Source organism: Argiope bruennichi, chromosome 3 (genome assembly GCF_947563725.1).
Source record: "Argiope bruennichi chromosome 3, qqArgBrue1.1, whole genome shotgun sequence".
Taxonomy (NCBI): domain Eukaryota; kingdom Metazoa; phylum Arthropoda; class Arachnida; order Araneae; family Araneidae; genus Argiope; species Argiope bruennichi.
The window spans coordinates 54,372,019-54,389,910 of NC_079153.1; the positions used below are offsets into that span (position 1 = coordinate 54,372,019).

The window sequence follows — 17,892 nt, forward strand, 5'->3', positions numbered from 1 at the left end:
ACATTATGACAAATAAATATCAATTAACCATTTTCTTATGGATGTGCTTATTAGATCATTTCAGGTTATATTTGAATTTCTGGGTTAAATACAGGTTGGTCATAAAATAGATTTTTGTTTAGAAATATCTGCAGCTAAAATTAAACGGAATGAAACCATATTTCATATATACTGTGAAAAGCATGAAGATAAATTCTGCTAGAAAAAAAAAGTCTGCCATTTCAAATTTCAAGTTATCATGCGAGAACATACTCATGAGTCATATTTCGCAATGACCAACATTTAGAGAAGCGATGGTTTTTGACATTCACAAAATCAATCGAGTTCTAAAATGTTTTCTCGAGGAGAGAATTTTTCGTGAAAAACTAGTTTGAAACAATCACGTGATACCAGATTACACACCTGTCGATATTTAGAAAAATGGCTTTTTTTCCTCCTTCATAAAATCGTTCAAGATCTTTTTCTCGAGGGCAGAAATTTTTTTTTCCGGAAATCCTTTTTAAACTGGTTTGGAATGATCACGTGATTATTGTAGTGCGAAATCGTCAGATTTTAGAAAAGCGATGGCTTTTTCCCTCATCTCAAAATCTTTCGCGTTCCAATTATTAAATATATATATATATATATATATATATATATATATATATATATACACCTTTCTATATCTCCCCTCGCTGTTTCGCTTTGATTCCCGTTTTCTTCTTTGTACTTCAGGCGATAATTTCTTACGACTCATACTTATTTTTTGCCTACGCATTTTGAGGCTTCAAAAACCCCAAACTAAAACAACATCAGATATTTGTTACTGACGTATAGAAAGCGGACAGTAAATGTCGGTCAGAAAGCTAGTTGTACTTCGTAAAAAGTTTCAGTAAAGGTTATTTTGATGAAACTTCGTTGCAGTACCTCATTTATCGATATGATGCGATTTAAAGGCTTTCTCGCGGCAATATTATTTTAGCTGATAATCAATCAAACATGCCTCGGCAGCTGCAAGTAGTGTCCAAATTGGAAATAAGTGGTGCGATTTTTTTTTTTTTTTTTTTTGTGATTGAAAGGCGTAGCCACACTGAAGTTTATCATAAGTCCTGAGAAAATGTAATTTCAAGCTATCAAGCTATCAAGAGATGGTACACCTTTCTTGAGAATGGACTGTCAGATTGAATATTTATGATATTCTCATTTTGTTATTTTTAAACTGCTAAATTATTTCATAGTAAACTGAGAACAGCGAAAATAAAAATCCATGTATCATAGGCGGCATGCTTTGGATCTTTATCATTTTTTTTGGATTTTTATGTATTATAGTCAGCATTAAATATGTATACATTTCGTGTACATATTTAATTTGAATATTCAAAATTTACTTATAATCATACAATCACAATAGAAAATAGTTATGTTTTTACCATTTGTAGAAGAGTCAAATATTTTTTCCACCACAGATATTTTTGGAATGAAGGTCCAAGAGCAGATAAACCGTAATAAAGATACATCCATGTATGGACGAAAGAATTTAGAAAAGCAAATATGGAATTATATCCCCCTAGATGGAAAAAGAAAAAAAAAATTGACATTTTTGCTTGGAGGACAATAATAATGTATACATTATCATATTTACGTGTAATAAAACGTACATAAACGCGTAATAAAATACATTAATGGTATATCTGTCATTCAAAAAAAAAATACCTTGCTTTCAATTACACAAAATAGAAAATACATGCAACTCTTTAATTTAATAAAAAGCATTTAAGACAATATAGAAAAAAATATATAAATGACTTACGAAAAAGTGTTTGATTACATAAGAAAAATTAAAGCATTATGATATGTAACAAAAAATAATTTTTTTATTTAATAAGGAATATACGCCAATTAAATAGGATCTCATGTTTTATTCTGATAAAGCATAGCCTACAAGATTAATGCAGCACTTTTCTTTCAGAGTAGCAGATTGGCGTCCCGTAATGAATCGTTTTTTTAAAATGATTTTCGTAATTTTTAATCGCCATTGGATGACGAAGGCAGCATCATTCCAAACTTCCATTACATGACACTGAGAGGACTTTTGAACCTGATCATCATATTAAATGTTCATGTCCTTATAAGCATCAGTGGAATCATATGTCGAACCCGGAGTCTTTTGATTCCGAAGTTATTTCTGTTCATGTAAAGGGTGTCCCAAAATTAATGCAAGATTTGAATCTACCACCATTCGTGCAGTAAAGTTTTGGCAGCCCTATTAAAAATAAACCGTTTGGCAGCTGATAGTTTAGGGTGAGTAAAAATGGAGTGATATGTGATAGAACATTTTGCTAAAGCCAGATTTGAATTAAATAAAAAAAAACAGCTTTTTTTTCTTTAAATTGTTACGTTTTTATTGAATCTTAAATTTACGCAGGATAGGGTTATGTATTTAATAACACATATGGCAAATAGCCGCTACGGCTTTGTTGGCACATACGCACTCTTTTGTCGAAATTTTCCATGACCCATTTTGCATAAATGTGGCTGAATTTCGTTGATGCAGCTTTGAATTTCCTCCTTCAATGCACTCGGGCTTATTGGCTCCAAATAACAGTAAAAAGAAATCCAAAGTAATCCTTAAAAAGAAACCCAAAGTGTTAAATCACACGATCTAGAGGGTCAGTTCTCAAATTTTCGAACTGCGTCCGCCAGACTTTCATTTTTTTAAAAATATTGTTCAACAATGAAAGCACGTTTTTCTATCTTGCAACGCTCCATTTTTATTTATCCTAAACTATCAGCTGACAAATGGTTTTTTTTAATAGGGTTGCCAACAGTTTACTGCACGAATGATGGTAAATTCAAATCTTGCGTTAATTTTGGGGCGGCCTTTATTATATCTTTATGCTATAGAGATCAACATTTTTTAGCAACATTTAATAAAATTTCTAGAAGTATGCAGTTAGAAATTTTGACATGAAGAAATCTACTTTTATTTTATTTGAACAATTATTGTTTTTTGATTAATTATAAGAAAATTTAATTTCTATTTAACAAGCTTTTTCTTGAATTTATTCATAATTTACATAATTTTTTCTTCTGAAAAATGAAAAAAGGAAAGATTGTTCAGAATTAATTTTGTATTGTGTTTTGTATCTTAACAATTAACTTGGTTATATGGTTCGCATCAAAATATTCTGACAATTGTTAAAATCTAAATGAACTTACCTGGACCGAATTTGATTCCAAACCACAGCGTTATAGGTACGAGACTGTGATGAAACACGTGAAGTGGTGATATTTGAGATTCTTTCTTCCTCAGGACAAAAAATATCTACAATAAAAAAAAATATGGTCAATTTTATTAGGGGTCTGTCGGTTAAAAAAGAATTTACTATTGGCATTAAATAAAATAAATTTTAGTTCATTGTAATTTATTTCTTATTATTTTTGTATCTAATATGCTCAATACGTTATTTTCATTGAAAATCCGAATGAAATATTCGCTAATATTATTAATGTTCTCGTGGTAAAAGCTTTAAAGTAATAAATCTTATGCTAAAAGCTAATAAATCTCGTATTAGTCGAATTAAGAGCTAATAAATTTCATTCTAAAAGTTATTTCTTTATATTTATTTTTATTACTATTTAAATTTATATTATTAAAAAATAGTTTTACATAAAATGAACGACGTTCTTAGAAAATGCAAGCTCATAGTAATGTTATTAAAAAATGCAATATTTGGAACATTAACTTATGTGTTTGTTAGCTTTCTGGAACGCTAACAGCTTTTACCGATATTGATAACAATTACAAAGAATTTTGGTAATTTTTTTTGTAGTAATATGCATAGATTATGCTTTTAAAAATGGTTGATATTAATTCATTATAACTTCTCTAATTTTCAGTCTTTTAATGAGATAAAAAGGTTCCAAGTTCTTATACTTTTAGTATTTTATCAAAAAAGAGAGTCCGAGATTTCTCGTATACATTACAAAATTATATAAAAGAATAATTAGGAATAATTACGTTTCTTCGATGCTACAAACTAATGATGCATACTTTATTTCATAATACTGTTATTTCATAGAATCTACTAGATGGTGCTATGCAGGGCTTGATAATTTATTGAAAATTTTTCTTTTATATCATTATATATCATACGATTTTCAAAATTATGTGCTTAAGATTCTTTTCTCTTAATGCGAAATTATGGAAAGATTTTGTGCATCAGATGCTTTGTAATATTTTGAAGGGTTTAAAGCACTGTATCAAACTGCTATTCGATCTATGATTTATCAAACTCTTACATATGCGTAGCGGGATGTTGAGTATCGCGTGCGCGTACTATGCTCAATCAATGGATGTCGCATTAAGATTTTTTTTAAAACTTTAATTACTTTCTCTAGAATTGCTAAAGGCATTTTGTTTTTATAGCCGTATAGTTCATGTTTACATAACTTTACAATCTCTCCAGATTTCTTGCCTACTTCTTCAAATATATCTATAAGAAATTAATTTATAAAATCCAGCTCAGTAGTGCAATTTGTATTCTTTACCCTGTTCAAACTGATTTTTAAATCTTTCCAGTTTAGAAAGTGCATGACATACGTAGTCTTGACATATTCTGACATACAGGTGGTTATCAAAATAATGGAAAAACCTGTGAATAAAAGGAACATTTTTGAATGCGCTTCGTAAGCATTAAAATATAATAATAGCCAGCAGTTTTTTTTTATAAATAGCAACGTATATATTTTGGTAGAATGTGTTAGCTTTATCGAAGTTCTGTAATTCTTGGATATTTTTCAAAAGCGTAAAATGTTGGACCTCAGATTTTCAAAGAGGCCAAATTGTAGGAGCCCGTCTAGCTGGAGCAAGTGTGACCGAAACATCCCAACTTTTAGGCGTTTCTAGAGGTACTGTCTAAATTTATGACAGCATACACACAGCACGGCAAGATAAGCTCTGCAAAGCAAAATAGTGGGTGGAAAGAGAAGCTCAGTGATAGAGACTGGAGGTATTGAAGCAGATTGTAATGTCTAAAAAGCGAATTACTGCAGCAAAAGTGACCTGAGAGCTCAATACCCATCTGGATTCTCCAGTGTCAGTTATTGCAGTTAGAAAGTCCCTTCATAAACAGAACATTTATGGCAGAACAACAATTCCCAAGCCATTTGTCATAGATGTTAATGGTAAACGTCGTCTAGAGTGGTATCACACTCATGAAACCTGGTCGATTGATAAGTGGAAGAAAGTAATATGGTCTGACGAATCGTGTTTCACACTTTTCCCTACAACAGGACGGGTGTACGTTTGGAGGACACACGCACAAACGTATATCGTGATTGCCTCTTTCCAACTGTCAAGCATGGAGGCATATCTGTCATAATATGAGCAGCCATGTCGTGGTGTTTTGCGAGACTAATCGTTACCCTGAAAGGAAGGATCACTGGGGAGAAGTATAGAGAAATTTTAGCTCACCAGATCCATCCTATGATGTAAACTTTATTTTCCTGCAAGAGATGGAATTTTCCAAGATGATAATGCATTTATCCATGCAGCGAGACTTGTCTAATCATGGCTTGATGAACACGAGAATGAAGTTAAACATCTGCTTTGGCCCGCACATTTACCCGACCTCAATATAATTAAAAAGTTATGGTCTGGTTTAGAGCGTTCAATACGGAATCGATATCCTCTACCAGCATTTCTCCCAGAACTTTCACAATATCTTCTCTAGGAAGAATGGTACACTATTCAACACTTGTATGAATCGATTGCCAGTCATATCCAAGCTGTATTACGTGCCAAAGACGATCCTACACCATACTAATAAAGGATTCTTTATAAATCTAAGGCGTTTCTATTATTTTGATAACCACCTGTAATTTATAAATACTGTCATTTTGTCTGCTGAAGATATGTGCACACAAGACGGCACTTGCAGAATCAACAACACAAATGCAAACGAAGCGTTAGCTGAAAAACAATATAGCATATTTAGAATGCAGCTGGAATGCTTTCATCGCGTTCATTTTCCAAAGAAAGTATACATTCAACGCTCGTGCACCTCTACTTATATATCTTCCATGACAGGTGTGGAAGCTTCTAGAAAGATTCCGTATCTTGTTTTTAAGTAGAAATACCACCAAACTTCCTGCATCACCGAGAACCTTCGTTTTTGTCTCCAAATTGTTCTTTAAGAACTAGATTTATTGACCTGACATGTATTAAAATATCTATAAAACTTTTCCTTTCTATGATACTGTCTGTGCAGGAAATCTATAATACAGATTCATAACAAAAATATAGTTTTCAATGGTTGTAAATTACCATTTTCTCTTTCTTGAAATATTAACGATTCAAAGGATGTTAAATTCTCATAACTTTAAAATAAATTTTACTAAAATATTGTAACAGTAAATATTTATGCGCAGAAAAAAAAAAAAGTGCGTTATATTGAAAAATAAAAATGCACAAAACTTAAAATATTGATAATAATTTTAAATTAAGTAATTCTCTACTTACTGTGTCTGCGAATTCAATAAATTTTGTGATGTAGAAATACCAGCCTATTTCAGCCATCTGAAAATTAAGCACATATACATGAATATAAGCAACAATCTCAGAACATTCGGAGAAGATACGGAAATTGATGAAAATATTGTATAACCAATCTATGTATTTTGATTAAGTATCTGCAATTTGTATTATATGTATTTGTAATGTATATAATGTATATTATGTATTTGTAATTATTAATATAAACGCTATTAATTTATTTATAAAATTTCCATTTTTAATAAGCGTCTCTGATAGCGAAATTAAGAAAAAGATTTGTATATTTTGATTGATGGTACAACTTTATATTCCTTAAATATATTCAAACAATTAAACATTGTTAAAACTTAAAAAAGGCGAAATCTTTAAATAGTATTCAACTATTTAACAAAATAAATGGTTATTATACCGTTTTTTTTAGGATATTAAGTGATTCTTTCTCTTTATCTCACGCACCTCCTTGGGCATATGCATAAGTAATCCCTTCATAATCTATGTATTTCATAGTATATACGAAATAATTTTTATACAGGCATACATATTTGTATATTTTGGTTATTTTTTTTTAAAGTAATGGTATTTTTTTAAATCTACAAATTTCTATATATAGGGTGATTTAAAACTTATCGTTCAAATTTCGTGGGGAGCTAGAGAATATTTCAGGAAACCGATTTCACATAGGAAAGTATGTCCGCAAACGTCATCTGCATGGAAAAGTGAAGTGAACACAAGGAAACGTTACAGATGAGTAGTACCGAATGTTACTTTTATTCCAACAAGGAAAAATACCAGTAGGGGCTCCAAATTGCGACCATTTACATGAACACAGGATTCACAGCACCGTTGCATTGGCAGCCGAACGTTTTCAAAAACGCTTGGAATATCACGGACGGTGCCTGCATGCGGCGGCCACTATTCATGCATCAATGTCCATTTCACTGTCGACGGGGGTCTCGTACGCATGATCTTTTATGGCCAGCGCAAAAAGAAACCCATGGGTGATAAATCAGGTGACCTGGTTGGCCAAGCGATTCGGTCCACCCTTGCCGATCCATTGAACTCCGAATGTTCGGTTCATTGTACGATAGTTTGGAGCTCCCTCTTGTTGATACCACATATCTCGACGGATATGCCACAGGCATTGTCCGCGATATGCTAGGTATTTTTGAAAATGTTCGGTGGTCTATGCAATGGCGTTGTGAATCACTTGTTCGTGTAAATGGTCGAAATGTTGATCACCTACTGGTAACGAAAGTACTTTACCTTGTTCGAATGAAGGTCACATTCTTTATCACTTAACTTTACTGTTCCTTGTGTTCACTTCACTTGTCCATTTTGTTCATGCAAATAAAGTTTGCGGATATAATTTCCTATGTGAAATCGATTTCTTGAGATATTTGAACGATAAATTTTGAATCAGCATGTATATTGTTTTTTCATGTTTGAAATGTATATTACTACGAATGTTAGTGATTTTTCATAGCAAAATATACTTAGAAATTGAGTGGATAATTATTTTACTTTTTTCAGAAGCATTATATTTGCACATGTGTTTATTTTGTTATATATGTATCTTGTTTTGAAGAAATATGTGGGTCTGTTTTGGACATGCCTATCTGATCCATGTTTAGGTATGACATCAATCGGCGGACATTTTAGACACAGATTTTACATCCACCATATGTCAATTATTCGATAGAATCTATTTCCAAAGCTAGAATTTATTGACATCGCAGCCCAGACTGTACCATCAGACTATTGTGGTCTAACACGTGCATTTTAACCATATTAAAAGATTTAAAAAAATTTATTTTGTTTTAGCGAAAGGAAGTGAAAACAATTCGTTCCTTACACTTATTAGGCGCTGAAATGCACGAGAAATAGTAGACAATAATATTTCAAAAGTTTAATGCTGTCAGTAACAGTTAACTGAACTTATATAAAGAAAAGGGGCAAATATACAGCTTTTGCACTAAATTCGGAGGATATATACACAAATAAATCATTTCCAATAAATTAGTATTCCAGTTAACAAGGTATACGCAAATCATTTGCGATAAATTGATGTAAAGGCCGCGTATAATATGCATAAATAACTTGACATAAATTCATGCAGAAATTCATAAGCACATATGAAACGTTTGCAACAAATTAAAGTTGTATAAAAATGAATCATTTGCAATAAATTCATCTAGAGGTTATGCACGCACAAATCGCATGCAATGAACCACTTTAGAGATTATACATTAATAAACAGCTTGTAATAAATTTATTCGCTGATTATTCATAATAAGTAAGCAAATATATCAAATAATCCATATAAGTGAATTAGAATAATATGTATACGCATTGCTCACCAAATGATAATCTCGCTTTTTACTGCCAAGCTTTTAACAATGCTGAATTATATTAAGATATAAATTGACTAAAAGAAAATTATTGAATTTCTTAAGAATAGTTGTGTACTTACCCTGATTGCATCTGGATTATACGAATAATCAATCGGCTCACATCGCCAGCTGTACTTCGTGAACCAGCCCAGCATACCCATCTAAAAATACAATAAATTATCAATTCTCTTTTCCCCCTTGAATATGCATAAAATATTCAATATGCCATCACATATCATCACATGCCATCACATATTTCATTACATTTTTCTTTTTCGAATACTGAAATACGGTTGATTTTTCTAACGAGATCCAAAGCAAATATTTCCAATTGCTCCATCTAATATGATAAGTTTAGAGAAAAATTCGAAAATGCGGTGTTATATTATTCTAAAACATTACTTACAATTAAAAAATAACATTTGAACTTTTTTTAAAGCAATAAATCATAGTTTCAAAAAATTGCAAATTAGTTAAGTTCTGCATTCATAATTCATGCTTATGGAAACAGTATTGGTCAAGGAGTATAGTTAAAATAAATCAAATTGTTCTGATATACTTGTCTTTTTAAATCTTCTCTTAAACAGTAAAAAATCCAACTTATTTCTATTACGAATTCTCTTAACAATGTTAAATCTTCCAACAGGCCTTTTGTGTTTTTTTTTTTATTCCGAAAAGCCTTTTTTTTCATAATCTTCCAAAAAAAAAAAAAAAAAAAACAAAAAAAAAAAAAAACCCAATGTTAAAAAATATTTCTGAAATCTTATTACATTTTCAAGTGGTGACCTTCTCTTTTTTGAAGCATTAGTGAGATTTTTTTTTTCTCTTTCAGGATAGTCGAAATGGATTTTCATTCTTTTTTTAGGTTACTTAATAGAAAACCGAGTGCTAAAAATATTTTTTTCTTTCTTTCATGGAAAAAAAAAGTTGCGTGTAGAATGCTATAAACTGCATTAAAATAAAGTGTTTTCTTAAATGCAATTCAATTTCAGTTTTAAAAGAAAAGAATCTTGTTCTTATTTTTTTAGGAACGCGGATTACTTCTTGCTTTAATGAAAGAAGTTCTGTTCTATGAGTAGCATAATAATATTAAACATTTTAAAGACATGTCCTCATGTTTCTATTTTTATCAAATTATATTAAATTCGAAATGTTATTTTAATAACTCTTACAGTCAAAATAGTTAAATATAGTAATCTAAAAGACGACATTTAATTATAAATTTTTATAACCTATTTAATAGAATAGTATCTTTTTTTTTTGCGGTTTTTCTAGAAATATTTTCAGATAATTATAATAGTTGATGAATTTTTTAGGAATGACAAGACAATTACATAAAATTTTCAGCGAATGGCACCTTTATAGGGTAACAAGTCTTAAAAACGGTTTTTAGTCTAGATATTTTGTATTTCACAAGTGAGATTTTAAACTCTGATGTATTAATTCTTGCTACTAAACTAATTTTTAACTTACAAATCCTTTTTAGCAATTATTTCCATTGTAAGTAATTTGCTGTCTCATTCTTTATGAATTTGAACAAAGTTACTATATGGCCTTAACTTCGAAAAATCATTCCGAAACTTGTTTTGTAGATTTTCAACAGATGGCAGCACAGGGATTAGAGTAATCTACAATCTCTCCAAGGTAGTGAGTGTATCAAAGGACATCTCTACATCGATTAGAAATTAGAAGCGATGTTTTCATGATCACGTGCTTATCTGAATCTGTGGTTTCACAGGTTTAACAAACATTTCATGATTAGTTTGTCAGACAGAGTATCAGTAAACATCAGCATAGTAATGTGTTTGAAGCTATAGCGGCCTGCGACCTCGTTAAAAAAATATATTAAGTGCTATTGCGGTGCCAATATCAGGAGGTGTTCAATTCTTTAGAAGAGCTCCCATGCAAAGTAATTGCAAATTAGGATGCATAGTTGGTCATATTGTTACAACTCCTAGCTTTAACGCTGCGTTAGGACATAGCACTTTACTTCAGAGTTTTAGGCAATGGTGGATTTCCGACTAAGCAACTAACTGCCTAGGGTCTCTGAACTGAAAGGGGGCTGTAGACAGGTCGATTAATAAAATGTTATTAGCCTAGTTGTCGAATAACTTAGTTTCTAAAAAATTTAAATTCCATTAATTATAAAATTGTAGGATAGTACTAAAACTTGTTCAAGTATAATAGCGATATTTCTATTTCATTACTTTCAGTTAGTTATTGCTGTAAATATAAGCAGCAAGCATTTGTTTAAATATGATTGTATATAAATATGAATGCACCTGATTCATAAGACATAATAAACAAATATAAATATACATTTTCACGAAATTGCAAATATAAAAAATTCTCAATCACAAATTAACAAGAGTATTAAAAGAGGCCTCATAATGTACACTGTCTAGGCCAAGAAAGGCCTAATTCCACTCATTATTGCTACAAGCACTAATTTATGATTAGAATTTTCTGATTGCATTAGTCATGGGAAAATTGTGATTGCAATAGTCATGGGAAAATTGTGATTGCAATAGTCATGGGAAAATTGTGATTGCAATAGTCATGGGAAAATTGTGATTGCAATAGTCATGGGAAAATTGTGATTGCAATAGTCATGGGAAAATTGTGATTGCAATAGTCATGGGAAAATTGTGATTGCAATAGTCATGGGAAAATTGTGATTGCAATAGTCATGGGAAATTGTAAAAATTGAAATGAAATTTTTTTTGTCTAACAAATATTATAAAAGCTCTATAATATTACTGCGATATCATCACGATACTGTGCAACACTTGGAATATGGATTAATATTATGAAAATATGGTACAATATCTTTGTACAACGGCATGATATCTATGGTATAATGTCTTTTCTTTTCTTTTTAGTAGAAGCCAATTGAAAAGCAAAGCAGTATAACAAATAAGTAAGCGCCAAATAATATTTGTCAAAATTAATGATTAACTCTATAATGATTTGGATAATTTTTTCTAAACTTCCTCAATTAATTTAAAACAAAGTAAAATATTAATACAATTTTAAGAAGTTTCTAGTAAAAGTTATTTAAACAATTTTTAATTACGTCCAAAATTAACTTAATCTAATTTTTTCACATTTCATATATTCATTAATATAGGTTTACATAAATTTTGTCAAAAATTTAGAAAATTTATTTTGAATGAATTCGGTTGGATTCAAAGCCTCAGCACTTTTGATTCCAGATTTTTATCATGTCAAGTCTACTTTCTGATATATGATTACGAATAAGCCAAACTAATTTTCAGAAATAAATGTTACTAATAAAAATTGATACACAAGTAAACCATTCGTCATTTGCTGTATTTCAAATGAATGTATGGACCATTTTCTCACAATTTTTTTCGATTTCGGTAAGTAATCTGGATTATGAAAGATTGAATTTTTAGAAGACTAAAAAGCATATATTTTCTACCAATTTTAAAGCATTTGACATTAAATGTATTCTTAGAGATTTATTTTTCATAATTTAAAGTTTTCATTGATCTATAGATTTTAATTATTTAGGAAATATATATGGAGTCGCTGACTCGAGATCGATTTAAAAATTCATGAAAGTGAGTTTTCATCTTATTCTACTTTCAAAGCTCAGAGAGATTTCCAAACCGATCTCTTGTGAAATAAAAAAATGCCCACCCTTTGGGATTTTATTAGGACAACGCCCTACAGTTTTTGTAGTCCTATCTTTGAAAACTTTTCCCACCAATTCATCAAGCAGTATATCTCGGTATGCAAGATTTCTTACTATACCACATCTATCCATTTACAGCACGGTTTGGCTCTTAGCATAAATAAAGAAAAGGATTAATATCGCTTTTGCCGATAACAATGATTGGTTTGTTTTCAAAACTAAACCAGTGACCTCATTGTTAAGCATAATTTCATCAGTAATCTAGAAAAATGCCATAAAAATTATGATGTAGAAAACGCACACAATTTTATCGGTTCAAGATGAATTATCTATCCTAAACAGCCATTTTAGTTTGTACTCTGATATAATCTGTGTAAAGAGTGGAAGTCGGAATACCGTGTTTTCATGTTTATATAAAAAGCTATTAATTCGAAAGGAAAAGTTTACATTAAAAAATGGTTTTAGAGTAACCCATGAAAGGAGCTATCGATCCTTATGATCGTTTATATCAGGAATAAAATTATAATACCTTTGAATTTTTCTTAAATGACTACAATTTTGGGAATTTTACTTGAGTACGTATCACATTGAAGAGAATAACAATTTTACATCGATATCCGAATTATTCATTGAAAAATTCAAATAAACCTTTAAAAATCAAAATATTTTAATTTTTTTCTTAAAAAATGAAAAAAACGACGACGACGACCCCAGAGTGGTCAAAAAATGCCTATAGGCTCTTTTCTTTATTCCCCTTCCATTCAGAGTTCGTAGATCAAGACAGCAAAAAACCTATTCTAAAAGCATTCTAAATTTTAAATGATAGGAATTGATGAAAATGGCCGATTTTGAGAGGAAAAAGCGAAAATTAAATTTGCGCAAAATATTTTGTTTCAGATATCATATTCGAATTCATTTCCCGATGGGTATTACTCTCGCGAAAATATTACTTTTAACTATTCTCAACAATCAGTTGCCACAAAGAAAGGAGTTTTTCATCTTTTCAAATTTAATTTTTGCGTTATTTAATTTCAACACATACATAGACAAATACTTTACTCATCTGATTTGGTCCGAAATTTGATGCAATTTTGATACTGAAACCTCTAGATCAATTTCAATTATCTGAGGTATTTTTGGTTTATTGAGTTCACCTACACTCAGATACAATTCCAAAGAAGTGTTTTTGTGTGTGCGCGTGTGTCGGGCATGTTTGAAACGTGCAAATTCATTGATATCTCTAGATGGTTTGACAATTATAATTGTTTTGTTTTGTTTTATATACACTTCATCTATCTATACTTATAATAAAGCTCAATGTGTGTATGTGTGTGTGTGTGTGTGTGTGTGTGTGTGTGTGTGTGTGTGTGTGTGTGTGTGTGTGTGTGTTAGCGCTCTACAGGCCAGACCGTTTGACATACAGCTACCAAATTTGGTACATGTATACCTTGGAGGTTGGGAATGAGCACCTGCGGTTTCTTTTTTCGAATTTTTAATTAGAATTTTAATTATTAATTAAAAATTAACTTTCCCGCCAAAAAAATCTTCCATTTTCCCCACCGCCAACTTTTCCGCCAAAAAAATCTTCCATTATCCCCAGCGCCAAACGAGAAAGGCTTCAGTTTTTTTTTTCTCCCAACAGTAATGAGGCTAGGGTTAAAATTTTTCGGCGGATTATTTCAATCGGTTCTGTTTATTTTCTTAATGTTTGATGCATTTAAAATTAAACATTGTTAATGAATCAATCTTTCAGATTCATTCTGAAGTACTTTTGAATTAAAATAAAACAGAATAAAGGAAATTAAAAATTTCTAATCCGCATAGCGTTACCCCAACTGGCGTAGAAAAAATCACGTATTTGCCTTACGTAACCGGCGAAGAAAATTCACGCATGCGCATTCTGTTCTGATGGTTGCCATGACAACGTTATCAATGGATGATTTCAATTATTTTTGGGTTAGTTGCATGCTTTTGTAAGTAAATTGTATTTATGTTAGTTAAAACTATAAGCATATACAAAAAATATATAAGTACATCGTTTTTTAAGTAGTTTTTTTAAAACCTGTTTTCAACCGTTTATTTTAAACGATTCGTTTTATTTTCTTAGTGTTTGATGCATTTAAATTTAAACATTGTTAATTAATCGATCTGCTCATAATGAATCTAAGAAAATTTTGTTGACCAACTCTTGAGATATTACATAAATTTAAAAAGATATTCTTTAGTGCCCATAAAGTTTAAACGCTGAGTGACTATTTTCAGTAATCAGATTATAAAAAAATGCTTTGTTTCAGTAAAAAATATTATTATATTAATTGAAGATAAATTCTTTCCACTTTAATTTAAAGCATAAATTCTACGGGTGCTAACAGAAAATGAGAGAGATACATATTACGTTATGACTGAAGGCCTTTATAATATTATGAATAAATTATATGATAATCAAAATTTGAAATTTTAAAATATTTTGATGAAGAAGCTATTAAAGTAGAAATTGCATAAAATATTTAATTATTAAAATTTTAACGAACATTAAGATTGGCGAACCGGCTGGTCGCCAAAGGCGGCTAGTATACAATAAAATAGACCAGCAGGTGATGTTTCCCCGAAACTTTCCAGCAGATTCTCTAATAAAGGTAATTTCTCTCCCCTCCCACGTACGAAATTTTTGGACCTTGGGCAAAACAGTGAATTCCACAAGTGTTTAGATTTTTATTACTAAGGAAATGGAGACGGGGCAAAGCGGGAGGATGCCAATACGAAGTGTCCCTCTCCGACCCTGTTTAAAGGGACCGAATATCACACATGAACGTTTTATGCTTCGTAATATAGTGAAGGAAGTTGAATGTGCTGTTTAGGGCTCTTATTTCAACTATAATTTTAGTGACAAGATTACATACGAAATTTCATTAATCAAAGATGTTGAATTTGAGTTATCAGGTACAGACTGAACAGACTGAAAGAAGATCAACATCTTTATGAATTTAGTTCAAAATTTAATATATAACTACATTTTAGATGAATAAAATTTAGTACGCAGTTTTAACATCCAGTTTTTAGCATTTTGTGGAAGTCGTATTCGCTGGCACAAATAGATAAATTTCATAAGAATGGATCTCATTCAAAATGTGACAAATCTATGAATTCGTAGCAAAGACTACATAAAAAAATATCAGTCGTCTAATTCATAGTGTATTTGAATATCGTGGTAGCAGACAGACAAAAAGAAACGTAATTTTTTTTACGAGTATAATATTTCCATTTCTTATACTTCGTATGCCAGAAAATAAATTGATTAGTTAGTTGATTGGTTAGCCTTGTATATTTATCATTCCAGTTTTCCCCTCATACATATCGATTTCTTCTATATTCAGTATTGTTATGTCCCAAGAATGGCTGATTGCTGGATTTTAATGCACGTATCAATTTTCATAGAGAGAAAAAAAAAAGAAAGAAAATTTCGTGCGATATTTTAATCAATAATCCAATTTTCTTGAACTTTGTCAGACAAAAAGGACATTAACAAAAGTTCGCATGATAATTTATTGAACAAACTGGCATGGCTTAATATTCGATAACATCTCTCAGTACTCGATTTACACGCTCCTCGAAGGAACACGGAATTGCGTTTTTTTAACTATCAATATTAAATTATTCATGTGCTATATAATTTGGTAAAAGATTTTCATAGAATCCATTAACATAAAATATACCATTAACTTCGCAGTACAGTAACAAATTATACTAAAAAAATAGCAGAAAAGAGAGTAGAAAGACTAGTAGATAGTAGAGTCAATAGAGAGTAGTAAAAGCTAAACTTGAAAGATGTGGTCTTTACAAGGTCCGAGAAGTATAGTGATCAGTTTTTATAAGTCCATAGTAAGCTATTTTATTACGTATCTGTTTTTTTTTTTAGTTTAGTTTAATTCAGGGTAACATTAGGAATATTTGGGAGTGGGTCATAGTTTTGAATCGTGATAAGAAGACGAGAACGACACCAGAGCCTGCATCCCTACACATTCAAAATTTCAACTCTTAAAAACTGAATGATATTGATGAAAACGGATTTAAGCCTTCTTATATGGCATTTCTTCAACGAAATCAACTATCGAGTTTGAACCTTCTTGTTTCAAAGCAGAGATCTTACCATCAAGGCCCTCTACGACTGGAATGGCGGCATTTTTTACAAATTTCAGAAATCACTTAAAAGAATAGTAAATGCTTTAACCATGTTATTCATAAACTAAACTCAGTGGCACGGCAGCCCATGTGGACTAAGACCTACAGTGCCCAAATCTGTTTTTTTGACCGAGGGCCCTGGGATGTATGGCATCCCAGGTTAGGCGGTCAGCCTAACGCGGAACACCAAGTGTTTAGTTCCCAAGTAAGCTTGGAACTAACAAGCTTGGAAGCAAGCCTCAGTTTATCGACCCACTGAAGGGATGAAAGGCTGATGTTGTTCATAGTAGAACGCATATACCATACAATAAAAAACAATATTCGCAACATTGTATGATATTTTTGAATACTGTATAATGTAATATACTGTACAATATTTGCAACAGGTTGTGTTATTTAGTGTATAGTTGTAATTACCAGATTAATTATTAATTTGAAATAGTAATGTGCTATTTTTTAACACTGAAAGAAGTGTTGGTGTAAGATCTTGCTAAATTTTTTTTTCTATACGGAAAAAGCTATGCATTTCAGTTCTTCACCTCAAAACGCTTTTGTTTGTTGATTAATAAGGAAGCTAATTTCATCCCAATTTAATAGATCCCAATTTAATATTAAGGTTATCCCTATTTAATAGATCAATAGCTCATGATGAGAAGAAATGGATCATTAAATAAACTAACTATCACCGAGTTAGTGAAATGTAGGTGCAGAAATATTATCAAATCTATTATTTAGTAGATAGATTAAATTAAGTACTTAACTGTAACATTAGAAATTTTTTGCAGCAGTACTGGAAAAGAAAAGTTCAAGGTCAATATTTGTTCTTATTTTAAATGACTATTCCACAGATCTATAAATAAGAAAATATTCTGTAAAAGAGAAATATTGCACCCTTTAATTAACAGTTCCATTGCTTTGATGAATGGGTGAATGGAATTCTTTCCTTTCTCAAAATACATTTAGCTACAGTTCCGATTGATTTTATTGGGTGGTTTATTTTCGTTCCATTTGCCAGCAAATATCTCATAAATGGAAAGGGCAAATGCCAAGCCATTCAACAATCGGTTCTCTGCCCTATTTACACGCGTTTTCATGACATTTACCTCTCCCTTACTCCATTGCGTGAA

General features: G+C 30.9%; 1 protein-coding gene across 3 annotated transcripts in view; it reads right to left on the minus strand.

The window, feature by feature from the left end:
- The window catches only part of LOC129963098 (elongation of very long chain fatty acids protein 1-like), a 108,425-nt gene that overhangs the window by 2,549 nt on the left and 87,984 nt on the right, over window positions 1-17,892 (minus strand). For all 3 annotated transcript variants that reach the window (XM_056077157.1, XM_056077156.1, XM_056077158.1), the window contains exons 4-7: window positions 9,006-9,086; window positions 6,503-6,559; window positions 3,199-3,304; window positions 1,410-1,546 (exon numbers count right to left, since the gene is read on the minus strand). In XM_056077157.1, coding sequence (XP_055933132.1) covers window positions 1,410-1,546; window positions 3,199-3,304; window positions 6,503-6,559; window positions 9,006-9,086 — 381 coding nt within the window. The remainder of the gene's footprint in view (window positions 1-1,409; window positions 1,547-3,198; window positions 3,305-6,502; window positions 6,560-9,005; window positions 9,087-17,892) is intronic.